The sequence below is a fragment of the Carassius gibelio genome, chromosome A19 (assembly GCF_023724105.1).
Source record: "Carassius gibelio isolate Cgi1373 ecotype wild population from Czech Republic chromosome A19, carGib1.2-hapl.c, whole genome shotgun sequence".
In the NCBI taxonomy this organism is placed as follows: domain Eukaryota; kingdom Metazoa; phylum Chordata; class Actinopteri; order Cypriniformes; family Cyprinidae; genus Carassius; species Carassius gibelio.
The window spans coordinates 12185956-12212867 of NC_068389.1; the positions used below are offsets into that span (position 1 = coordinate 12185956).

Sequence of the window (26912 nt, forward strand, 5' to 3'; positions counted from 1 at the left end):
AATAATTCCTTCGTGCTGCTGCTGGTTTCTTTAGGACTGAATTTATTAGAATGACTCATTTGTGATCGTCAGCTTTTCGGAGACAAAATGAAACTGGTAAAGACCATAGACTGTATAAAAACAAGACACAGCATTCTGCCATGTGTCATCCGACTAACTGATAAATATTCATGAGACATGCATCCAAAAACTGTGCAAAAACATTTTTGCATTACATAAAATTTTAATTAAATGAAATTACAGTATTAAGGATGGTTGCTATGCAGTTGCTAATATCAGTGTTGTTATTGTTAACTAAAACGATTAAAACTGGTTTCATCTATTTTATTTCAGCTTTATTTGAAATAAAATAAAATTGAAATATTAGAAAAACTTATAAAAATAAACATATAAAATTAGCAAAAGTGCATAACAGAATGACTAGAAACCTAAACTAAAATATAAAATAAAAGTTAATTCAAAATATGAATAAATACTGGGTATATACTAAATACTACAATTACAACGGCTAACATGTTCTAAGTCCTTGGCATGATGCCCAAGTATTTAATATTTGAAATTTGGCTTGGGTTCCTCCTTCACTAGAAGGTATGGGATTTTTATTTTATTTTATTTTTCATATATATATATATATATATATATATATATATATATATATAGCCTAAATCCGATCACATAAAAAAAGGAAAAGCACACTTTTTCCTCAACAAGCCACACAAATGGTATTATGGACATTGAGTTACACAAAGTGAGTTGTATGCTGAAATGTAATACTTTGGGTTAATGGTGTGTTGAATCGTTAACCATTACAATCCAACACTAATTAACTCTGTCTTAGTCAAATTACTTCCCTGTTTACAAGAACTCGGCAGAAAATCTGCTGTTTCAACCTGATCCATTGGCATCTAATACACAGAGAAAAACAATCTAAAAAACCCTGAATCATTCTAAAAATGTTCATGAATTAATTGAAACTAGAATATCTCATTATACACAAAGGTCACTCTAACATTAAGAAAAATCGAACGAACAAGCAGTAAACAAGGACCCTTTTTTGCCCTGCTGTGTATCTTAAATGTTGTTGAACCTGGTGCACTCATGCTACACACAGGCACATTAATTCCTTTCCAGCAGGGGCCACTCAGGATTACTGACGTTGCGATCAAAGACTGTGACTGTGTGGGTTTGTTCAATCCTGAGAGGACCTGTTATGGCTGATGGTGCCGTGACCCTGTTCGATGGCCCTTACCTGCATCAGATTGGATGAATGGCACCTTTTGTTTTCTAATATCAGGGCCATGTGGTCATTATGGTCTTGGGTAACTATCAGTAACATCCCTGGATTTCTAAATGCCTCATGTAATATTTTTCCAAAGTAGAGCCACACAGAGGGTGGAAGATGGTGCAAATATAAAGAAGGAAACACAACCACAAGAGATGTGTGTATGAATCACATCTCTGTAACCTAAACCTCTCTGAGGTGCGTAACCTCCATATCAAGCATCCAGTATTAGCTCCAGAGAGGCGTGTTGCCATGGAGTGGGAAAGTATAAATGTAGTAAAAGAAAGGAAGCCAAAAGCAGAAAATAAAACCAATCCAAACACACAGGTCTCAAATGAGTATTACATTTCATCTGTTTATGTTGAGTAACTTACATACACACAGTATTGCCATTTACTTTTTTTAATTTCTGCTCCACCTTTGAAAATTCTTCAAAGCAAAGCCACAGCAGAATCGCTCGTGTCTTTGAGCAACACAGAGAACATGTTTTTGTACAAATCATTTGAGTGAATGACTTTGACTCACCCATAAAAACAGTTATGGTGTTCAAAACCCATACTACTATTTCTGCCATATGTATGGGCCTAATACCCACATCCTAATACTCACATTTTTTTAATCTTTTATATATCCCTCCATGACAAGTCCCAGTTAAATGGTGGTCCTTCTGTGTCCAAAATGTGTAACATTTTTGAATTTCAATACTTTGCACTTTAAAACAAACTTCTAAATGTCTGCTCAGTAGCTTCTGTGTAACAGAAGACAAATTACTGTTTGTGGTGCTTCTAATTAAATAATAGAAATCAGCTGCAAGTGTTTTACACTCACCTCTGCACCAAAATAAAAATGCAGAACACTTTTTGTTTTACTCACAAATTGTATGAAATATTTCATTTAGTTTACTTATACTGCAAGGTTTTCTTCAACATCATGCAATTTCGGAGCACAAGACTTAGTGTGGTGACACAAGTGTGGGTCCTGGGACAGGCCAATATTACAGAGTAAGAGTTAATTTATTACCCTCTTAAAAATATAGCTACTTGCTTGTTTCATTCCTGAACAAAGTATAATTTAATAAATGTACTTGAATGATTCTTAAATGAAACCATAAAACACTTACATTGTTAATTACTGTGAAAATGTCATTATAGTCAATGAAAACCGTTCATGCACAAAATGACAAAGTGACAAACAGTGAAACGTGGTTGTGCCGTTGGAACATTGCTTAGCCAATCAAATTCGAGAACCATAACAAACTGTTGTATAATACTATTTAGTGCTTCCTTTTGCAGTGCACTCAAAATTACCAAAAATATGCCCTTGTTACAGACAGGAAGCTTTCTTCATTTCCTCAGTGACCACTCAAATGTTTGTGGGCAACAATGCAATCTTCAAATTGCAAAATGTTTTCTCTGAAAGTGGCAGGGTTTAGAGAATCACCCTCTTAAGTGCAATCTAACCACAGTGTGGAGACCGAAGTATTCAAACCTAACACTTTAAATATTGATATGACAACAATGACTCTTAGCAACACCACGGACTGCTTTGCGGCGTGTTTAATGTTCAGCCGTCCTCTCTCTGGAGGATTCTTGTGCCACATTGTTAGGCCTCTCAGATGACAATATTAAGTAACAGTCATTGTTAGAGCACAAGTGTTAAACAGTATGACAGTACGCTAGGCTGCATTCATGGAAATAAGTGTGCGTGTGGTTAAAAGGGTATTGGTTGTGTCTCCTAAGGGGACTTTTGTATCATCATCTGACATGTTGAATCTCCTGTCTGGTCAGAAACAGATAACCAATACAAGTGCTAATCGTACAAAGCATTAACAAAACATAAAATGTAATTCTTTTGTATTTACTACAGAATAAGCTATTAAAACATTGTCCACTATCATGCAAGCATTGCACGAGCTCCAGTGGGTGGACACACAAGTCTCTGGAGTGTTTCTGTGGGTGATGGGAAATGCTCTTCAGGCTCAGATCAGAGCGCTTATCTTTCTGATTCTAGACAGACATTCATGTCAACTAGGACACTTAGAATAACGTTGTCTGTTTCAGGCTTCTCAGAAGGGAGATGGGTTATCAAATGAGAAAGAGGACTATTTTGGGCATCTAACTTTCTTCAGTGATTTGTCACAGCTGCTCTGATGAAACAGATGTCTCTGCTAAAAGAATCAGAGAGAGCAATGAGATCATTGTGAAAGCTTGAATATGGCAAGAATCACTTTGTCACTGTGATTTTTTAAGGTTAAATACTAGTTGACCTCTATTCCCACCGTCCCATAGACTTCCATTGTAGCTAGATTCCTTAAATGTTTTATTTATTTATTTCTGTTCAGGTGGTTAGCATGGCTGTAAGATAATAAGATCCTTTATGGTAACACTTTAGAATAGGTAACACTTGTTAACTATTAACTACGACATTTCTCTCAATAAATTGTTAGGTTTAGGTATTGGGTAAGATTAGGGATGTAGAACTAGGTCAAGTAGAATAAGGCATTAATATGTTCTTAATTAGCACTAAAACATGGCTAATATTATAGTAATATGCATGCTAATAAGCAACTAATAGGTGTTACCTATTCTAAAGTGTTACCTACTTTATTATATTTGCCTGATTTTAAACTAGAAAGTTTTGGGGTCAGTAATGAAAAAAACAAAAACAATCATTTATTCAGCAAAAAAAAGCATTAAAATGTATCAAATGTTACAGTAAAAAAAAATAGTACAAAGCACAACTGTTTTATTACAATGATTTCTGAAGGATCATGTGACACTGAAGATCGGAGTAATGATGCTGGATATTCAGCTATCACGGGAATAAACTGAATTGTAAATATATATATATATATATATATATATATATATATATATATTATTATTATTATTATTATTATTTTAAGAAACCTGTATGTGGACAGAGCAAATGAATCAAAATGGTCTTATTCCTTTGTTAATCCTTGACAAATTGAAAGACAAGCAAAAATTATAGTCACAGATGCCTCACAAAGGCCTGTCTTTCATGGATCAATACTGCACCTTTATCCAAATCTTCAGCAAGAGCCTCGGAGGAAACTGAAGGCAACAATAGATTCCATATAATCAGCCACTCTGCAGGTGTTTCATCCATTATCCTTTTTCAGTTTCTCCTCCTCCATTTTTTTTTGTTCTCTTCAAAGACCGTCTTTGCAGACAGCAGACGGCACTTGCCCCATGAACACCACAGGCTGTGATACAGTCTAGAGCTCTGGGGTCCTTCCCCACCCCTCAGACACCTTCAAGCTCCTCATGTGGAGAAGACCGAGTCCTTGCTCCCTGAACAGTGCTGCCTTTTGTCTTGCTGGTACAAACACCTCTTCAACATGTGAGTCTAGAAATAATGGTCTGGACTACCCAGATCCACTCTTCATAGGGATGAAAGGAGTCTTTGAAATGAAATAAGTCCCCCCCCCCACCCCCACACAAAAAAAAGGCTCTGAGTGTATGCACACATGCGTTTCATCCTTCAAAAAACGGCGGGGCGTTCCTAACAATTAGTTTTAATACGGGTGGAGTGGGGTTCAATTCACACAGATTATCTTTTTATCTACAGTCCACGGCGAGCCTTCGGCCTCTTCTCAGACACAAAAGAAATACAGACACACAGTGGATTCAGCAATTATTTTAAGACTCAACCAAAGCAACCGAACAGTCTATATGTGTTGTAGAGCTTCCACTCAATTGTCAACAAAAATTATAGTCACAGATGCCATTAAGAAAGAAAGAAAGAAACCCAGCCCATCAGAAACGCTGTCTGCCAGTGAATGATTCTGCACAATGGGATTAGCAACATCAGCTGGGCTGACATGTCTTTGGGGGATCTGGGTTTTTAAAAAAGTACACGTAGTCAAGTAAAAAGAGCAAAAGTTACCAAAACAAAGGAAGTTGCTTTCAGTATTGTAGAGAACAGAATGTTTCCTTCATCTTTGCTAATTTTTTACCATCTCTCCAAAACCCAGATACCCAAAAGAGCACACTGCACTCATGGAAAAATGGATAAGTGCATTATCTTATACATAAATATTGAAGCATTTTAAAATGATTAAAAATAAATATGGAGTGACTGATTCAATCTTTGTCATTGAAAACTCTTGTGGTCCACACTGAGTTCACAGTTTTAATGTTTATGTTTCCTGTACTTTTCACGGTAAATTAGCCATTGTTACTTTCGGTTTGGCTACTAAGGTCAAACAAAATGATATTCAAACTCACATTAGACCCTTTTAACATTAAATATAGCATATAATCAATCCCTGTGACAATCACTGTCAAAGTTTAAATAGAAACAGAAGAAACAGAACACCATTTTTAAACGAAAAACTGAAAACTTTTTACATATTTTGGCAATTCATTTATATGACAGTTTCAAAGTGCAATTATTTGAAAACAATGCCATTAATGTGTAAACTAAAAATGATGATGGTTACAGTACCTTGAAATGTCTCTGCCGTTAAACCAAAAAAGTTGCAAAAAACATTTGGACCATCACTAACTCGCTTAGCTAGGCTATCTGCAAACTATTGCTCTATTATGACAGTAACAATCCTTTAAAACTGTCCGTAAAGCAGGAAATTGTTTTATGGTTATTTTAGCTAGGTTTCACACAGGCTAATTTCATAATGTGGAATTAGGTTTAGGGCATAAAATAACACTTGAGTATTCTGATTCAGAATTGTGAATGCACCTCCCATTTTCTGAAGTAACATCTGTGAAATACAGTAGGCAAGTGTAGCATGTCTGAGATAAATAGCATTGCACAGATCAGATGCTCCCCAAATGAAAATCAGGCGGACATTAATGCCAACCTGGGAGTGACTGAGGAGGAATTCATGGCATATGGTAAACATTCCCAGAGAAGCAGCTGTTATGTTTAGGTTTGTACAGAAATTACTTGCACCTTAGCTGCAGAGCTTAAAAATGACTGTTGTTAATTAGCTATGCAAAGGGATTCTGAGGACATCTCTGTTATCACAGGGCATTCGGCTGATGAGCCTGAACTAAATCTTTTCTGTCACACGGAAAACAGCATTTCATCTCTGTTTCTCTCTCTCTCTCCTTCCCTTGGAGGTAATGCAAACATGGTTAGCGCTGTACTCATTTTGACAAGGGGGTGGTGAGATCCAGACAAAACTACGAGTGAATCATTGTGTCCTATTTAATAAACATCTGGTTCATTTTGGAGGATTATGCTCATCTGAGCCCAAGCCAAGACTGCTAGGTTCAATTTGAGTAATCTGTGGCTAACCAGAGAGGAAGAGGAGAGCGTCCCCTGCAGTTAAATCACAGTAACACCGATTATGCCACAATTATCATCCTTAAGCTTAAATGTCAATAAAACACATTAAAGCATTTCTAAATTGCCCATATCTGCATAATCTGTACTTGGCTGTGTATATACGGTAAGCACTTTCACTGTGACGAAGGTCAGACTAAACTGCTTCAATTTATTCAGTCCAATCAGCCTAATGCACACATGTGCTGCGTAGAGCTTGGCTAACTTTACTGTAGTTTTCACATTTCTTCAGCTCTCTCTCTCTCTCAGACACAGATAAACCGGCTGAAGAGCACAACATTTAGAAACCAAATTACAAAAAATTAAATTAGTAAATGTTTCTTCATGAACTAGGGCTAGAAAACAGCGAACCTCAAACTAAATGTAAATTAGCCCACGCTTGCAATTTGCAACCAACAACTATTTGTTATATAGTACTGTATGTAATAAAAAATAAATATTCTCAATGCTCTGAATCCTTTCAAAAGAAAGGATATTGTCACCCAACATACAAAAAGGACAATAAAAGGGTAGGATCTAATTCATAACAAGCCACGACCAAGTCTTTAAACGGGGGGCAAATTTCAGCAAACCTCAAAGGGGTGACCTAAGATTATTTATGTAAAAGCTATTAAAATACAATAAATAAATATATTTAACAAAAAAAATTTAATGAACAGTTCTTGACATTTGTGGAATCACACAATTATTTTTGTGATTTCAGAAGTATATATGATTAAAAAGAAGAGTTTGAAAACCAGCAGCTTTGTCTTACAGTAGAACATACTACGTCTGTGACCAGCAGTCCATTTTGAAGTTACAGGTTTTAAGATGTTTTTTGCTTGCTTAATGGTGAAGTTATGACATCTACCATTAGAAACTAAATGCTTAAGCTAACCAGCCAAACCTTGATCCCTTGAAGTCCGAAATCTGTGAGCTAGGGGAACATTTTGATTAGATTGACACTGACTAGTTTTGTAACTCAACACTATGGGTTAGAAGTAGAACTAAAACTAAGACACTTTAAACCGACGTCTTGTTATTTCACATCTGAGTGAACCGCTGGCTACACAAGTCTGCCACTAATCTGAAGAACACATCACCAATCAGCAGCGCTGGCCTTCAGCCAATCAGAGCCCAGCGTGAGTCAGTGTGTGTGTCCAACACTTGATCCCGGACACCCATGGTGTTTATCTCTGAGCAGAAAGCGAATAGAAGACGAGTCATGATGGACCCTCTATACCTTCACACTCCCTTCATGCTCTCCCTCTTTGTTTTCAAACACAAACGTGAACACAGACCCCTACAAAATACATACAGGGGAAAATTCTGCCTCACTGTTATCAATCAAGGTATGATATGAATACCATCAGGACATCGTTTCAGTTTCAGGAGCCATTTACACTCTTAAAAAAAGGCTCCAAAGGAAGGTTTTTGTCGTGATGCCATTTAAGAACCATTTTGGTTCCACGAAGAACATTTCCATGAACAAGTTGTCTTTTTGTGAACTACATTTCTAAATAAAAAAACTTTTTCCACTACAAAGAACTGTATGATCAATAAAAGGCTCCATCGATATTAAAGGCTATTCGTGTAGTCACATATGCCACAAAGAAGCTTTATTTTTGAACATCTTTAAGAATAGACCATTTAAGCTGAGAAAAGATGTTATTCATGAACCCTTCTAGCATGTTCTTTCACACACACACATGAACATCACACTCACTGTTGAACTTCCTGTGACGGGCCCGAGCCCTCCAGCGCCGGTCGCGGATCCAGTGCAGCTTTCGCGACAGTTCCATGACTGTGCGCTAGATCGTGGCCACAGGACGTCATCGACCGGCATCAGCCCAAACCTCTCCTCTTGTCCCCCAAACATGAGCTCATATCCAAAGCAAGCATTGGACCCTTGAGGGTCTTTGTCCAGTTTTCAAAGTGGACTCTTTCCTCTCTCTCTGGCTGCGTATCTCTTGTCTCAACAAGTCTGTTTGCGTTGCCTGAGATCTATATTTTATGCATGAGTCAGGGGAACTCAACTCCCTCTGCCGCTCTGACACAGATGCCACTCAGCTTCCCTTCATCCAGGGAGCACCATCTATCCATGACTGGTATCTGGGCACACACACACACGCACGCACGCACGCACAGAACTGAAATGTGACTCTAGTCGTCTACACACAAAAGATGGGATTGGATACCAGACAGGGAGCATGCACTATATATTTGTTACCTTTCTGCACCTGAAAGGTTTATTTCAGTAATGTATTTTATGTCTGTGCAATCTGGCATATCCCCTCACTCTCAAGTGGAAATTAATGTTTCCTTGTCTACTAACTTTAATTTGAGGTACTAAAATAACTTAAAAAGAAAATTGAAAAAAACAAAGGCTAAATCGTAATAATTATAATATAATAATAGTGTATAAATAATACTAAAACAACACTGTTCTTAACAGCTTAATACGGTGTCAGGAGACACAACTAGCCAGACCATGTTTCAGTAATATAGACCAATTTGCTACAAATACGCTACTCTAACTTTAAATAACTATAAAGTAATGAATGCAGTATGTGAAACAATGGTTAAGAGAAACATGAGAGGCTTTCATATAAAACACACTAATCAAAATCCAGTCTAAATCAATTCCAATCTACAATATCTTTAAAACTGCTAATTTCTTCTGAATGTCACATGATGCTGCGGAATAAAGTACTTGTAATCTTATGTCGTCCCCTAGTGGTCTTCTCCAGTACATCACTCTGTGAGGAATTGTTCAACACTTGGTTGTCAGGCTGTTCTGGTTTTTAAGCATGTTGCTACACTGGGCTCTTTTTTTTTCACCTAGATGCATGATTTGATGTTTCATTCATGTGTGTAGCACGAATGTACTGCTTGGATCATAATTATAATCCGATAGTATGATCACTAGTTGTGAACCTTGCCTTAGACTTGAAAAAAAAAATAAGTACAATGACTGAAGGTTTCTTTTTGTCTAATGTTTATTGTCATAGTGTCTACACTTCTGAATCTATGGAATAAATAAAATAAACCAATGAACAGTTATACATGAACATGTATGCAATGGAAGAACATTTAGAAGAGCATATAGGTTTATAACATCAACTCTCAAAAGACTGTATATAGAATATTTGAATGTCCTGCACAAAATATTGCTCATCTGGTCATGTAAAAATCACAACTGCTTTAAGGCACGAATCATAACAATACAGTACTTAAGACACGGGCGGAAAAAAATGATGGAATATTTATAACAGAACAAACATGAAGACGATCAACACTGAAATATTTTGTTGTGGTGATTAACACAACCATTTGCAAAAGAAAATGAGCTGGGTCAGAATTACATGAAATGAATAATGTCAGGGCAGGACATATTCTGGATGGATTCAAATATGACTTTGGTTACTGTATTGGACAGAGGGATGGACTATGCATGGAATCAAGAGCTGAAGTACAGAATGCAAAATCAACAGCAAGACTGTAATTGTAATTTAGCAGCTTTAAGATACATTAACATTTTAGTGTCGTGAACATCTTAAGACTTCATAATTGCTGGTAATCCTCTAACCAAGTCTGTGGCCTATTATTCTGGGTCCATCTGATAAGGAACGGAGTGACTCACTAGAAATCCAGTAAAATGATACATCTGACCATCAGTTTTTAAAGTGATGTCTGTGCGTAAACAATCATACAAAATAAGATGATCTACAACACAAACATCAGAAGTTGAGATCGACCAAAGCTGGTGAACGCATCAAGACACAGATTCCTCCTCTCTTGTAAACTGAAATGATAACTGTCTGGTAAACACATTTCTGTACATAGTTGCAGTGCTCCCCAAAACTGCTTTCCAAACCATTTATGTAAACTGTACCATCACGTTTTTGGGGGCTCAAGGAAGTTATCTAGAATAAAAAAAGGTCACTTAATCATACAAACCAAGTGGAATGATATTATTCGCTAAAAATAGACTAAATATAAAAACATCCGTTCAACAATTTTCTGGTCTGGACATCATTACAAAACACATACTGTGCGTTGGACTATTAGGGCACACTCAATAACCGGAAGAAATCTTTATACAAAGCTGAATTAAGGCCCACAGATTAACTTAAAAAACAAAGTAGTTTTCCCAACTGGAGTTATAACCTTAAAAAAAAAATATGGCTTTCAAGTCAGGAGTACCTATGAAATGGTCCTTCATCATCTCAGTAGACAAAATTCATTATCCAGCAAAAATGACTCTTGAATATTTCTAAAGTTGCCATGTTTCAGTTAACAGGGCTAACAGAAGTTGATCATCTCCAGTACAGTGTCATATAAGACACATGTCATATGTGATGAACAGCAGAAGCTCACAAAAGGAAAAATAAAATAAACATTAATGAATAAAACAAGGAGGTAAACCTAATTTTTTTTAAAACAACATCACCGTCACATTCTTGTGTCCACTGGACTGAACTTGATGTTTAGGACACAGTCAGAGGTCTGAGGGATCAGAGGCACAGGGGGTGTGTGTGCTCGTGTGTTCAGTTGTTTACTCGGTTGAATGTTTCAGTCCTAATCTCCATCTCGATCCATTGCTCAATTCCATGCACGCTCATGACTGGAAGGTGGAGACGTGCGGTCCTGGCTTGAGTTTTGGATTATGCTCAAAGAAGTCTGGGTAATCCCGCTTCTTTGGTTTAGCTTCCTTGCGAGCCGATGTTTATTCATTTTTGTGATCCTCGGGCGGATTGTCCAGGTCCAAGCTGGGATCTGCCACGCAGCAATAACACAACTTCTGTGTCTGCAATGAAACCGCATCTGGAAAAAATGAAAAAGATCAAAGATCAGTATGTGAAAATCATCCAGAATATCATATCAATCCGTGTACTAGAGACTAAGACTAGAAACAGTCAGAGAAGGCTATACTTCCTTGAAAACCTCTTAACTGGTCCATACGTCTAAGATCAAAATGTTATTGATTAATCTGCCCGCTTTAAAAAATTGAGTCTCAGGCTTTTATGATTTATGATGGTACCTCAAACATAAACGTTTCTAAAAACGTTCAAAGGTGTTGTTTATGGGGCTCAGACTAAAGTTTCTATGACATTTTTTCTCTAATAATCTATATTAAGCAGCTTATTTAGCTGAGTATTATTCCTCAATACAACTGCATCATAGACGACACAATGTAAAGTATAAACAAAAAAGAATCAAAAATGCCTGAAATATTTTTTTTTCCTCTGTGATTTACTCCGGATTCATGAAAGCCGATCTCAGTATAAGAACAGCAGTCTCAGATGGATGAAAACAGTGAAGTCATACGAGTACATATGGATCATTAAATGGTTAGTGGTTACAATACTCTCATTTCATAAAAATGCATTGGTCTTGGGGACAAATTAATTGCACATCACCACAACTAGGTGCATTTGCAACAGAACCGCTGGAAGGCAAACAGAACCTGGGTGTAGCACATACAGTATTGTTCAAAATAATAGCAGTACAATGTGACTAACCAGAATAATCAAGGTTTTTAGTATATTTTTTATTGCTACGTGGCAAACAAGTTACCAGTAGGTTCAGTAGATTGTCAGAAAACAAACAAGACCCAGCATTCATGATATGCACGCTCTTAAGGCTGTGCAATTGGGCAATTAGTTGAAAGGGGTGTGTTCAAAAAAATAGCAGTGTCTACCTTTGACTGTACAAACTCAAAACTATTTTGTACAAACATTTTTTTTTTCTGGGATTTAGCAATCCTGTGAATCAATAAACTAATATTTAGTTGTATGACCACAGTTTTTTAAAACTGCTTGACATCTGTGTGGCATGGAGTCAACCAACTTGTGGCACCTCTCAGCTGTTATTCCACTCCATGATTCTTTAACAACATTCCACAATTCATTCACATTTCTTGGTTTTGCTTCAGAAACAGCATTTTTGATATCACCCCACAAGTTCTCAATTGGATTAAGGTCTGGAGATTGGGCTGGCCACTCCATAACATTAATTTTGTTGGTTTGGAACCAAGACTTTGCCCGTTTACTAGTGTGTTTTGGGTCATTGTCTTGTTGAAACAACCATTTCAAGGGCATGTCCTCTTCAGCATAGGGCAACATGACCTCTTCAAGTATTTTAACATATGCAAACTGATCCATGATCCCTGGTATGCGATAAATAGGCCCAACACCATAGTAGGAGAAACATGCCCATATCATGATGCTTGCACCTCCATGCTTCACTGTCTTCACTGTGTACTGTGGCTTGAATTCAGAGTTTGGGGGTCGTCTCACAAACTGCCTGTGGCCCTTGGACCCAAAAAGAACAATTTTACTCTCATCAGTCCACAAAATGTTCCTCCATTTCTCTTTAGGCCAGTTGATGTGTTCTTTGGCAAATTGTAACCTCTTCTGCACATGCCTTTTTTTAACAGAGGGACTTTGCGGGGGATTCTTGAAAATAGATTAGCTTCACACAGACGTCTTCTAACTGTCACAGTACTTACAGGTAACTCCAGACTGTCTTTGATCATCCTGGAGGTGATCATTGGCTGAGCCTTTGCCATTCTGGTTATTCTTCTATCCATTTTGATGGTTGTCTTCCGTTTTCTTCCACGTCTCTCTGGTTTTGCTCTCCATTTTAAGGCATTGGAGATCATTTTAGCTGAACAGCCTATCATTTTTTGCACCTCTTTATAGGTTTTCCCCTCTCTAATCAACTTTTTAATCAAAGTACGCTGTTCTTCTGAACAATGTCTTGAACGACCCATTGTCCTCAGCTTTCAAATGCATGTTCAACAAGTGTTGGCTTCATCCTTAAATAGGGGCCACCTGATTCACACCTGTTTCTTCACAAAATTGATGACCTCAGTGATTGAATGCCACACTGCTATTTTTTTGAAGACACCCCTTTCAACTAATTCAACTAATTGCCCAATTGCACATCCTTAAGAGCGTGCATATCATGAATGCTGGGTCTCATTTGTTTTCTGAGAATCTACTGAACCTACTGGTAACTTGTTTGCCACGTAGCAATAAAAAAATATACGAAAAACCTTGATTATTCTGGTTAGTCACATTGTACTGCTATTATTTTGAACAATACTGTATGAGAATGTTTCAAAACAAAAACACTTCCGACAGCCTGCAGCAGAAACCAGAGCTGTGGAGCTACCACAGGTGCCCAGCTGGACTACTGGAAATGAGACCAGAAAAACCAGAGATTCCTGCGTGTTTGTGTGCTCACTCACCGAGCATGCGTCCCAGAAAGGCGGGTCTTGAGCTGGGCGGGAGGCGCACACATAAGTAATACACAGGAGCCCCGGAGAGAGCGACTAAGATTCCCACCAGAGAGTTTACAGTGTCACTGTAGAGCGGTACGACCACCAGAAACAAACTGCACAGGCAGTACACGATCGGGAAGAACAGACTCAACTACACAGGAACAAACACATACAAACACACAGTCAATTAAACACATCTTAAACCAGGGCAATAATCAAATAAAAATGTTGCAAGTATTAAATATGACATTGGCTATTATCTGAGTATTTTGAAGCATCATAAATGCGCTCCTGATGTGAAGGTCGCAGACTACTGTAGGGGGAGTAAACGGACACTAAGAAAATGTTCTGGCTTGCAATTCTCTGATTTTGTCTGCAGAATCATGGGTAGTGTTTTTTTTTTAAGCATGCACAACTGATTAACAACCTCGTACCTCAGGTCTTCAAGTTTAAGTTATTCTTACATATCAAGTCTCCCATGATGAAAACAAGTGGATTTTTTACTATTGGAACCGAACTGCTGCACTCTATCGAAATTAATTGTGAGTTTAGAATCTCCTTCACATGAGAAATGCTACTAACGTACATGGAGACAATTCAGAATCAGTCCATTATAATGGTTAGTAGCACAATAGCTTGGGTTTTTGGAGGTTAGGTTTGTAACAGAGCTATTGAATTACCTTAACAGGACGGGGCAGGTCAGGTGCTTTGATGCGCAGGTAGATCTGACTGCCTATAGAAAGGCCAATGAACAGCCAGTAATTAAAACTAAAGTAATTAATTAACTGGAACACGTCTTTCACACAGAGAAATATGAGGGACATGCCACCCTGTAGGAGGAGGGAAAAAATCAGATCAGACTGAAATGTCTTGTTTTTAATATAAACTGGACTTTCAAGATTTTCTGCATAGCACAAAGCATGTCTAAGCCTGCTAACTCACATTAAACAGCAGGGCTGGGATTGGTGTGTAGCGTTTGACGTGGATCATGCAGAGGATGTTGGGTAAATGCCCCTCACGCGAACCCACAAAGAATAACCTGTAAAGAAAAAAAAATGGTTTAGCTAAGAAACTGATATCCTGCCACCATGCATCAACTCCTCAAACGACAGAAGACTCAGAACTAGATCTTCACCTGGATGCAGCAATGATAGAGGAGTTTAAACCTCCATAACAGGAGATGGCCACAGACAGCGGGATGAGCCAGCTAGCATATCCCAGCACACAGTCAGCAAACGTCTGTGTTAGATACAGAAGCAAATGTGTTATTTTTCCATTATGACCAATAATCAATAAATCACATCCTATACTAGTTTGTCTAAATAATAAAAATGAAACACTTAACACTAAAACGAGCCATTTTAAAATGCTACAAGTGAATTTAGCCATCACAACATTATAATGTACACTATGAAAAAGATATATATAAAATGATATATACAACACGGGAAATACCGGTATCACCGTGGGGAGGGGGATGTCCACTTTTCCTCACTTTAAAAACGCTTATAAATGCATGCGCGTTATATTTGCACTTTCAAAAATAGTGGCAATTGCTTGAATGGACAAAAAAAAAAAAATAATAATAAAAAAAACTGATATTAAACAGACATAGAAAAAGCACCTATAAATTGGCATTTATTAACCGTGCTTGCAGATTTTTTTTTTTTTTTTTGGGCTGTGGCTCGACGTCAGCTTCCTCCTCGTGTTGTTCTCTCTTCTCTCACGGGGTGCGTTGACTGCGCTTTCATTCCGAGGATGACCATTTCATCTTCGTGGTCTCTTCAACATTCCGGGTGTAGTCACTCTGGTAGCACGGGTCCAGGAATGTTGTCTTGCACATAAGCTGCTGGTTTGCTTCTGGCAGAGCTAAATATTTCTCTTCTAAAATAGATATGATTCCAGCTTTCAGGTTGGCTGTCTGTTCTCTTCCGATGGGGACAATGATTCCTCTTTAATGAGACGCAGCAGGGAGAAGAGATGACGCGGTGATGCTGATCTATGATGTGGCTGTCTCTTGTCACGCAATTTTTTTATTATACTGTATGCTTTCTTTTAAACTAAATTATTATTAATTAATATTTGTAATAAATTCTAATAGATATTTAAGAAAGAAATCTAAACGACGGTGGGAAAGTGATGTAACCGGTGTTGTGGCTTAAAACTGCTAAAACCGTCAACAGCATCTATAACGGCAAGCCTAGTACAACTGTAAAATTACAAAACTAATCTTACAACTATCCTAAACTTTTTCCCAAATGCATAACGTGAACCAGACTCAGAGCAGATGTAGAGATAAGTTCATGCAGAGAGTGAACCGAACCTTTCTGAGACCCTGAAAATAAAAACTCTTAATACATGCGATGCACGTATTCCTTTAATAACTTTGCAGCCTTTGCGACTAGATACCCTCGTTAAGCCGTATTGATTTTTTTTTTCTTCCGATTAATCATGCAGCTGGTTAAGCTAATGTAAGTGTGTTAGATGCTTACACAGAGCAATGTTTTGGAAGAACGTACAGTTGTCTCGATGTATAACAATGGAACTGGACACATCAGAAACAAACAGTGTATCAGACACACTAAATACATTTTGTTGGCCATATAAACTTTCACAGGGCAGCATACTAGCATAATTACATGCAGCAGAACGTCTGTGGATGTAGATTAACATCAAGCATCTCCAGAGAGAAGATGTTGCCTGAAGCTGCTCTGCTTAACCAGATCAGTGTAACAGGAGATGAAAACATGATCAAATCTGGAGCAAATAAACTAAACAGATGCTGTCCATTAACTTCCATGTGACATCAAAGATCAAGCAGGTTAAAAATGAGTTTTGCTACAGCTTGAAATATATAGATGTCATGATAAAACACAGCTCCAAGAAAGTTGTACTCACCACAGCCACAGCTTCACTCTGTAGCAGTGTATTCATGTCCAGCACTGCATAATAGGCAACATTAGTGAGGATGTAGATTATTGTGACAATAGGCATGGAGATCGCTATAGACAAGGGCAGGTTTCTGTAGCAGAGAAAAAAGATTTTGCTAGCATACTTGATCTTCCTGATTAATTTGCAACAAAACTGCTGGACATTCATTCAAGATGAAGTGTGCTACTTCTGCGCCACAAAGGATTGCAAAAATAATGCCCCAATTTGCCACTGGTAAGTAAAACATAGTCCCACTCGGATTAATTCCATTGGTTGAGCCAATTTGAGTCAACTGCTCGAACAAATTGAGCAATGTTTTCAAAGTAATATAGAGCCACAGTGTTTAAACTTTTCAGAGCAATCCATCTACATATGGCTTACTTAAAAATAGTCTCCACATATTAAGCGGGGACAGATATGAGAAATAGTCTCAGTATGAGAAATACTTCTATTATTATTTACAAAAGTGCGACATGTCTTTATATTAAGTGAGATGTCATGAGTATCAGTACCTCTCTGGGTTTTTGATCTCCTCTGTGATGAAGTTCAGGGTGTCCCAGCCGGAGTACGAGTACAGAGCGGCGTACAGAGCCAGAGCCAGGTTTCCTGGATCTAGTTTAGAGTTCTCAAAGGAATCCCTAAAGTTGTCTGTTTTTCCTGAGGCACAACAATACAAATGAGTCAAATATCAAAAACAAACAGTAATGACTCACAAATATATAAATGTGAAGCAGTGCTGTATACATATATATATATATATATATATATATATATATATATACACACACATACACACACACACACACCAAGGCTGCATTTATTTGATTACAAATACACTAAAAACACAAATATTGTAAAATGTAATCTAGTCCTGTGATGCAAAGCTGTATTTTCAGCATTATTACTCCAGTCTACAGAGTCACATGATCCTTCACAAATCTTTCTAATATAATGATTTGCTGCTCAAGAAATTTCTTCTTATCATTATTAATGTTTTGATCTGCTTATTTTGTTTGCCTGGAAACCGTGATGGAACCATAATTAAATGTGGCTTGGCAGAATAAAAATATTTCTTACAAAAATAAATAAATACGGATCCCAAACTTTTAAACAGTAATAATGGTATACAGTATATATAGAAAACCACACGCGTGTCAGCATGTTCAAACCTTGGGCCAGCACAATCATCCCAGCAATGATAATGACAATGAGAGCCAGGACTTTAGCCACAGTGGAGAGGACCTGAAGAATGGCCCCCCATTTCACCTTCATGCAGTTCACAAAAGTGAGAAGACCTGCAATGGAAACAAGACATAGACATTCCCATATAAAAGCAAATATATTTCAACTGTTGTTTGCAACTGGAACTTCTTAATGTTCCTTTTGATTATTTGTGTGATAGTTCCATTGTGCTCCATAACTACTATTACTACTTCCTTGTAGATTAATGTAAATATCCAGTGTGTCATCAGTTCCCCTTTAAGCATTTCGGTTCACTGTCTAACAGGTTAACTAGGGCTATAAAATTAGGCCAGAGAAAACCTCAACTCCTACTTTTGCTGTTTTAGCGACTGGTAATTCAAGTTCCTCCATTTCCTGCAGTGAACACTCAGGCATCTAATTTCACCAACAGTCTCTCAGAACTGCAGATACCATCACGACGGGACGTCCTGGTGCTGTGATACACAGGAGATTCACTGATGTATTTCTGTACCTGATATAATCTCAGCTCAAATGCCACATTCTGACGAAACTGTAAAGACTGTACAGTCCAAATAAAGTGCTACTGGTCACAAAAAGGAGATTAAACCCTGTAGAATTACACTGTTTAGGCCTGCTTCATAAAGTACTTCAGTGGACTTTGCCACCGTAAGCAGCAAAACATGCTACAGGTGACAAACACTCAAACAAACTGCACATGATCTCTGTGCATGGACACGGTTACCAAAGACTTAAAAGGTCTCGTGGAAGTCTTGGCGGGGTTACAGACTCCAGTCCAAATGGAAAGTATTTGGTCGACAAATAAAATGCTTAAATAAATGCCAACTTACACTGACATGAATAGAAAGAACAGCCTGGCAGCCCAAGTGGAATGAATTAAGAGCTGAACAAACAGAAAATCACATGCTTCAAAATTGTAGAGACTTGATTTTGACAAATTACACGGGCAAAGTACAAATTTACACAAAAAAAGCAGGAGCATGTACTTTAGCCAGAGTGATGACAGTTTATTTAGACCGCAGTGCAGACGGACCAGCTGAACGCTGTAGTTTTAACAAGTTAATATTGAAACAACACCATCTAAGAGAGTCCACAGAGCTAGTTCACCCAAAAATAAAACCAAGTATATTTGCACTTTCTGATAAAGGAAAAGGGAGGTTCCCAGATTTAACTCGCTGGAAATAAATTACGCTTTTTATTCCTTTGCAATTTGCAAGGATGTTTTAGTATGAAGAAAAAAAAAATTATAATAATATTAATTTCCTTTCAAAAATGAAAAAAAAGAGGAAATGAATGAAATAACATTGTAGTGAAAAATGCACCATGAGCACCCGGGGTTCATGGGAGAAACGGGCTGAAACAAACACAAACTCTCCTAGCATTTAGATCAGTGTTATTTAGTATTATTAATGTACTAATAATAATTTAAATTAGCTTTAATTCTCATATTTGTAGTTTCCATTTTAAATTTAGTTTGTTTTATTATTTTTTATTTAGCCTTAATTTCGTTTTTTTAATACTTAATACTTACTGTATTTCAGTTAGTTGCCAAAGCAAAAAAAGTTTAAGCTTGTCATCTAATATTTAATTTTAATAAAAACTATTTTAAAAAAAATTTATTTTAACAATAACACCGATTCAGAAATGTTGTGTATATGAAGTTACTATATTACAATACATTACTATTTTCTGTTTTGTGTGAAATGAAAAAAGGGACTGCAAGGCAAAGTATGTAAATAAAGGCATGCAGATCAATACCATGACCTGTTACAAAGTGCTCTTTTCAGAGTAATCTCATACACACTGCGCTGTGTGAACTGTAAACAGTAGTGAATCTCAAATTGTGCCACTATTTACATTAGTTTCAAGTGCTGTTACATGTAACAAGTTTATCAAAGCAATCTCTCCATGCATGGATGATTGCAGGGGCTCTTACCTATAATGAGTGCTGCAATGAGCCGTACTGCATCATTTGGTGCCGGGCAGGTGGGGAAGAACGGTTTCACTAGGTAATTAGCGAAAGTAAGAGCAATGACCGCCTGGCAGGCTGGTTCCACGATCATCAGCGAGGTCCACAGACGGATGAATGCAGGGAAGCCCCCAAAGGCCTCCAGGATGTAGGCATAACTAGCTCCTGACTTGCGAATGGTTGTGCCCAGCTCAGCATAACACAGGGCACCAAAAACTGAGAAGACTCCTCCAATAACCCAAACCACCAGAGACAGACCGTAAGATCCCGTTTGCTCAAGAACACCAATGGGAGAAACAAAGATGCCCGAGCCAATCATGTTCCCCACAATGAGGCAGACACCGTGCAGTAGTGAGATCTCTTGCTTTAGACGCATGGAGCTGGTGGAGTCGCAGTCGGCGTCCCCCATGATGAACTCAACTCAAGAGGCAGGGTTACGGCCAAAATCATGAAGCAGGAATCTGACGTCGGACCATCCACCACACAAGAGTCGATTCACCTCAAGCCTGGAGTTTCAACCGAGTCTCCTCATTGCTTTCTTTCTGTATCAAATCAGGGAGATAAAAGAGATAAAACACAGTTAATGTAAATTCATCTGCTGACTTCATCTGTGGCATGTTGTTGACAACACAAAACGGTTTAGGCTCATTCAAAACAATTATAGTAGCCTAATCTCCCCAACATTCATTTTAACAAGCTCTCTTGGAGAATAAGTTCTTTAATTGAGCCTCAGTCATTTCACCCACACCTGCTGCCCGGGATACCATAGAGCAAGTGCAGTGACATCAAGAGGAAACCAGTTCATTTTGGGAAGACAACCAGGCAATGCATGGTTGGGTGCGGTCATCAGCAACAGTCTGCAGATCTGACTGCTTTAGAGATAAATTTACTAGAGATAAAGACTTTCAGTGAAAACTAAAACTATGTGGGATTAGCATGACAATGTTATATACAATGACAATTGTTGACAATGTTGTACACCAAAAGAATTGTAAAGATAACTCACAACTTGTAAAAGAATTGAAAGCCATATGTTTTTAAGTATGGCTTAAGCACTTAAAATCTTTTTGGAGCCACTGTACATTCTGAAATCTGACTTCAACAGAAGGCCAAGTCTGACAATTCAGATGCCAGAGCTACTTTGACACTTAAAAATGAACATACCAATATTTAATAGAGAACTTTGTCATAGTCTGATTATGTAAGCATAATGTTAATTCATATGCATGTTTTAATCAGAATTTTAAGTCATGCATATACCTATTTAGATTTTTCATTAAGCATTTGTTTATGTATCTGCTCAAAACAACTGGGTAATATAATATTAGGAAAAGACCTTTGATAAAAATGCGACTACTGAACAGTTTTGGAGAGAGGATATTTTACAAATATAAAAAATAAATGTATAGTAAGCCTTGATAAGTTGACATTTATAAGAGCTTATGTCTTAATTTCACTCAAATGCACTGATGTACATCATTGTTAAAAACATACAGGAGAATTATTTAAATGCGCATGTCTGAACTATTCTGAATGATGCAAGAGTTTTAAAACAGCTGTGAGTTAGAATCATATACATCTTTTCATAACATTACAATTCGTAATAATTATTACCGTTTTTTCATTATTATGGTAAAATATTGATATTTTAAGCTTCCGCTCGCTTCAACATTCAGAAACGTTGCGTTACCTGGGTTTTAAAGTTCGATTCGCGCCAACACAGAACGCTAATCATAACACAGAACAGCATCCTACTTTTTTTATGAGTACTTAACTATTAACTGCTGTTTTATGAATGTACCCTCTTTATATGGTCGGTAAAACGTCTTTTCAACAGCTATCCGTCTACAATGTATTGTTTTTTCCAGCACGAGCTAAGTTACATGTTAGAGGAAGTCAGCAACACGTTGTTCGAGTTAGGTCTTAAAACATATGATTGAGTTACAAATCTCACGATTTCCCTTCAAACTTAATAATTTCAATATAACTTGACTTCAAAGCTAAGAATAAGTTCTCACCTATAGGATAAAATATAAGAAAACATCTCTGATACCACCATTCACACCCACTGCTGTTAGCTTATGTTGTATTAGCGGTGGCACGCGCTTGTACACTAACACCGCACGAGCACTCACACTGCTGATGCTAACGTCCTACCAGCTGATGCAGCTGAGGGTGGATAGTGAAATATCAAGTTAAGTGACAGATCTCACCTGTTCTTAGAGAAGAGAGCTGGACCATGTGCGTGCGTGGATGTGAGTAGACGTGGTCTACAATTGTAAAAGAGGTGGAGACTCGTGATGACATCTTAATACTACAGCCTTCCCCAAACTGGTCATAATGGGAATAACCCGGTCATTCTTGGTAATATTTCTGCCAAAAATACTTCTAAAAGTGGTTAAAAGCGTTTTGTAATACATTGGTATGCCCATTATAATAAATAAATAAAAATAATTATTCAGTTGAAATAATCTTTAGCATAAAATAATGTCTTATTTATAGAAGTTCTAAGCCCATGCATTATAATTTTATTTCCTTTTTGTTTTCTCGTTATAATGACTTAATTTTCTCGTTATCTCGACATAACGAAAGTCGTTTTCTCGTTATAACGACTTATTTTTCTCTTTATTTCGACATAACGAAGTTCGTTTTCTCGTTATAACGACTTATTTTTCTCGAACGAACTTCGTTATGTCGAGATAACGAGAAAGTTAAGTCGTTATAACGAGAAAACAAGAAGAAAAAATATTATAATGCATGGCCGCTTAGAACTTCCGTACTTATTTCTATCTTACGCCAAGCATTTTGCGAGATTGTACTTAAAAAATTGCACATTGTCTATAATTTTTGGCAACAATGTAATCTTTTTTTTTTTTTTTAATATTTGCTTCTAATATATACATATTTTATTTAAAAAAAGAACAGACTTTAAAGTTATGTCCCTCAGTCTGAACTCAACCCCATCACACTAACCATTCACACCCATAATAATTTAGACCCCACTCATATGTGACATCATTTACCAGAAATTACATCATTCAGGTCTCTTTAATAGTGGTGCAGAAGTAGCATCATACTTTTTATTCATATTTTTGAGGTTTTTTATAGGCAAATGGGATACAGTCGAGCTTAACAACTCAAACCCATTACATAAAATTAAGATTATTATTACTATTATTTTTCAGCATTTCATTTTAACCCATTAGTGTATAGAATGTACTTATTTTACTGCTGCCATGTATGATACTCTCCTAAACTACATGAGGAGCAGTGGCCATTTTTGAGCAAAAAGCACAACCCTATCATGCTCAACCCTGTCACAAAGTTTGTATATTTCTTACTGTTTCGGGGTTGAAACCTTATGACATGGTTGAGTTATGTACTTCATTTACTAATGATTTTAATAAAAAAAAATATATAAAATAGTCATGGATTCAGTAAATATACCAAAATCATGACAATTCATACTTATGTTAAAAATAGAATATTTGATGTAATATGTCACTTAAAGAGGTCATATGATGCGATTTACATTTTCCTTTCTTTTGTAGTGTTACAAGCTCTTGATGCAATGAAGATCTGTAAAGTTGGAAAGACTAAAGCAGGGGTGTCAAACACGGCCCGCGGGCCAAACACGGCCCACAGAGGTGTCCAATCCGGCCCGCAGGAGGATTTTAACAATAATATAAAATAATAAAATAAACATCAGTTTGAAAATTAAATAAAGTGTGTTCGCTACAACATTTTATTTTAGGAACAAATTACTAATTTATTTACGTTGATATTACGCCTCGGGACAACATGCGCATTTTAAAGCGGTGCCAGAATCTCGATCAGCATGAGAATATGATGATAGCTGCGTTGTAATTGTGTGGCAATTTTCTTGTGATTTTAAACCTCCAAAAGAAGACATTTGGCCTGGAACGAGGGACAGGTTATTTAAGGAGATATGGAAAAAAGGTATTATTATCTCAACAACCTGTAAGTTTAATCACAACTCGTGGCTAACATTAAATTACACTGTTACACACTAGACAACTTCGTATGGAGAAAGTAAATGAGCAAGGAGGAGTGTGCAATATTTATATATATATATATATATATATATATATATATATATATATATATATATATATATATATATATGTGTCAATATTGCACACCCCTAAAATAACCAAGCATCATCTTAAAAAAAAAATCCTATGTGTGTGTGTGTATATAGTTTGTATGGTTAATATCAATGTAATTATAAGCAAACTAGAGTTTAACAAAAAGTTAATTCGGTCCGCACAAGGGGACACTTTCTCCGATCCGGCCCTCAAACTTAAATGAGTTTGACACCCCTGGAATAAAGTCTCAAATCCAAAGAGATATCAGGGAGATGCTGTGTGTATCTATGAGAAAGCAAAATCATTTAGGAATCTTTAAGATTACTTACAACAGAACAGCAAATCATTTTATGGACAACTGTTTCGTAAACCTATGAGAGGAGGTCATTTGGTCATTCTGACTTTGTTTTATGACAATCTGGCGTTTCTGAATCAGCTACTGTAAGTATGTTTTGTTATTAGTTTAAGTATTTGTTGTGGACTGTTCAAATGTGCAGTTTTGCGCGTTGCATGTGAGTGTGTGTGTGTGTGTGTGTGTATGTGTGTGTGTGTGTGAGAGAGAGAGAGAGAGAGAGAGAGAGAGAGAGACAGGGTCACACAGTGGAGTCAGCCGTCTTAACCGTGGCTTGTGTACTGCAAACACATAAGAGCTTCATCACTGTGTCTGTCACGCGACTCTGTTCCCCTTTGGGGCTTGAACTGATGGTAAATATAAGGACATAAACTATATTTAAATTTATTTTTAAAGATGAAGCTTGCGAAAATGGAAAGGGGCGTTACATTTCCAATGAGTGCTTGCAGTGTTTGGCCAATCACAATGCACTGTGTCAGTTGGCCAATCAGAGCAGACTGCACTTGTCAGAAGGAGGGACTTTGTAGAAAATGACAAGTTTGAGAGAGGCGGGGCATAGAGGACCTACAATAGTGTACAGTAATTAAAAAATGATGTGTTTTTTGAACATTAAAGCATGTCAACATATTCTATTACACCAAATACATAAAATAATGATCTTTAAAAAAGCATCATATGACCCCTTTAAACGTTGACAAGCATCCTAAATCAGAAATCGCAGCCACATTAGCAGCAGTAATGGCATGCAGATATGTTGACACAAAAAGAAGGGGAGAATATGAGAGAAAAACTAAACTGAAAACTGAAATTGAAGGTAGTGTATTCCTTCTAATTTGTTACAGTCTTCAACCCCCTCACACATTGTCACATTTTTATTTTTGGAAAAAGACAATTAAGAGTGAAAGCATTTCTTGTTGATTACCATCTGACATGTTAAGGACTAAAACAATAAAACTGTGGTTTTAGTTAAACATCTAAAAAAAAAATTTTTTCCCAAAAATAAAGAGACCATAGACACACAATTTGTTTATTTAACTTCAGTCCTACAAAAAAATTAAATTATGATAAATGTTACATTTGTTATCATTAAATTTTTGTCAGGGACACATGAGCAGTAGGTATGTTTGTTTTATAACAGGTTCTGTGTAACATCTTTCTTAAACTAAACCCATTCTGTCTTTAGTAAGGTTGAGAATAAAAAAAAAAAGGGTTTTAATGCCAGAGGTGGGAAAACATGATTTTAATGATGTAGGGTATTTAGAAAATTAGTCATATGTAGTTGAAATATGTATATATATTCCAAGTTGTTGATGAAATATTGTAAATAAAGTCTTGCACTTGGTTAAGTATAACAGGCTCTGATGTTTCCTTAATTGAGGATCTAAGGCCACCATGTGGTTGAAAATGATAATGCAGTGCAGTCCTTTGATCGTGAATCTTAAGGCGTGACCCTGAGCTGAAATGTCTGATAGTAGGCTATCAGTACAAAGGTTTATGCTTCGGTTTAGGCTTCAGTTTAGGAATATAAAAAAGATATAATAAATAAACCATGAAAATAATATTGTATTATTATTTCAATCAAGAGACTGCAGGATTGTTTGCCTCTGACAATGTAAAATAATACATATGTCTCCTCTGTCTAGTAATGCTAACTCATGCTATCCTTCATGTACTGCTGTGCAATTTCTAACCCACTTTGTTCAGACACCAGAACTTTTATTATTTATTGTGCTGTCTTTGCTTCCTTCATAATTGATGCTGGCATAGCTTGCAATGGGAATTTCTAAGGGGAACAGGATGTGCATCATGTTCATGTAGTTATAAATCATGGCTAAATGGGACTACATGGGGATATTTATAGATAAAGAAGAATTTCATAAATTTTTTCTTTATGCACTTATACCCATACTACTCTACGAACTAGCCTACAATGGCATGTTTTCTACATGCTATCAAGGTCCTGTCTGCTGTTAAATTAAATTATTTTAATTGTATTTATTTATTATTCATCAAATCATTAAATATTGCTAACCATATTTTAAAATGTTCTAAAGTCATTGTAATAATTTGAATTAAGTAGTTTACTAATAACTCAAATAATATTGAAAATATTGATATCATGAATAAGACTATTTTTGAGGTACATTTGATGCTCACGAAGGCATCAAGACAGCCATTTAATCTCAAAGGACCCTTGCTAGGGCTGGGAGGGGCACTCAGTGTCCCAGTGCTGCTTTGGCAGTGTTAGCTACAGTTCCACCATATTTTCCAATATGTGTGTAAAATAAATGTAAAAAAAAAAATATTCGCAATGTAATATATAGGCCTATAGCTACGAATTGTTTATATACGAATTATAAATGCTATTATTAATAGAAGATGGAGCTTCATGCAGTTGATGCTGTGATGACTGACAGCTAGCTATTCAGATAAAATAGTCCATA

The 26912-nt window shown here is 36.8% G+C and overlaps 1 protein-coding gene across 2 annotated transcripts; it reads right to left on the reverse strand.

The window, feature by feature from the left end:
- Positions 1–9570: 9570 nt before the first annotated feature.
- Positions 9571–22353, reverse strand: LOC127935423 (Y+L amino acid transporter 2). 2 transcript variants are annotated; one of them, XM_052533256.1, is made up of 10 exons: positions 22221–22353; positions 19975–20549; positions 17987–18112; positions 17330–17474; positions 16785–16908; positions 15022–15125; positions 14829–14925; positions 14567–14716; positions 13854–14037; positions 9571–11422 (listed from the first exon to the last, which is right to left on the reverse strand). In XM_052533256.1, exons 2-10 carry the CDS (start codon positions 20414–20416, stop codon positions 11325–11327), a joined length of 1470 nt encoding a protein of 489 aa, XP_052389216.1. In that variant the 5' UTR covers positions 20417–20549; positions 22221–22353; the 3' UTR covers positions 9571–11324. The 2 variants fall into 2 exon arrangements, with proteins under 2 accessions (XP_052389216.1, XP_052389215.1); XM_052533255.1 differs by lacking the exon at positions 22221–22353 and adding an exon at positions 22026–22175.
- Between the last annotated feature and the right edge of the window lie 4559 nt (positions 22354–26912).

What these genes read in the sequence shown, in the direction of transcription:
- LOC127935423 (XM_052533256.1), bottom strand. Translation starts at nt 20,416, where the DNA reads ATGGGGGACGCCGACTGCGACTCCACCAGCTCCATGCGTCTAAAGCAA. An exon ending in GAGATCAAAAACCCAGAGAG is followed by an intron (nt 16,909 to 17,329) that starts GTACTGATACTC and finishes TCTCTGCTACAG; the next exon opens with AAACCTGCCCTTGTCTATAG. An exon ending in CTTTCTGGGACGCATGCTCG is followed by an intron (nt 11,423 to 13,853) that starts GTGAGTGAGCAC and finishes CATTTTTTCCAG; the next exon opens with ATGCGGTTTCATTGCAGACA.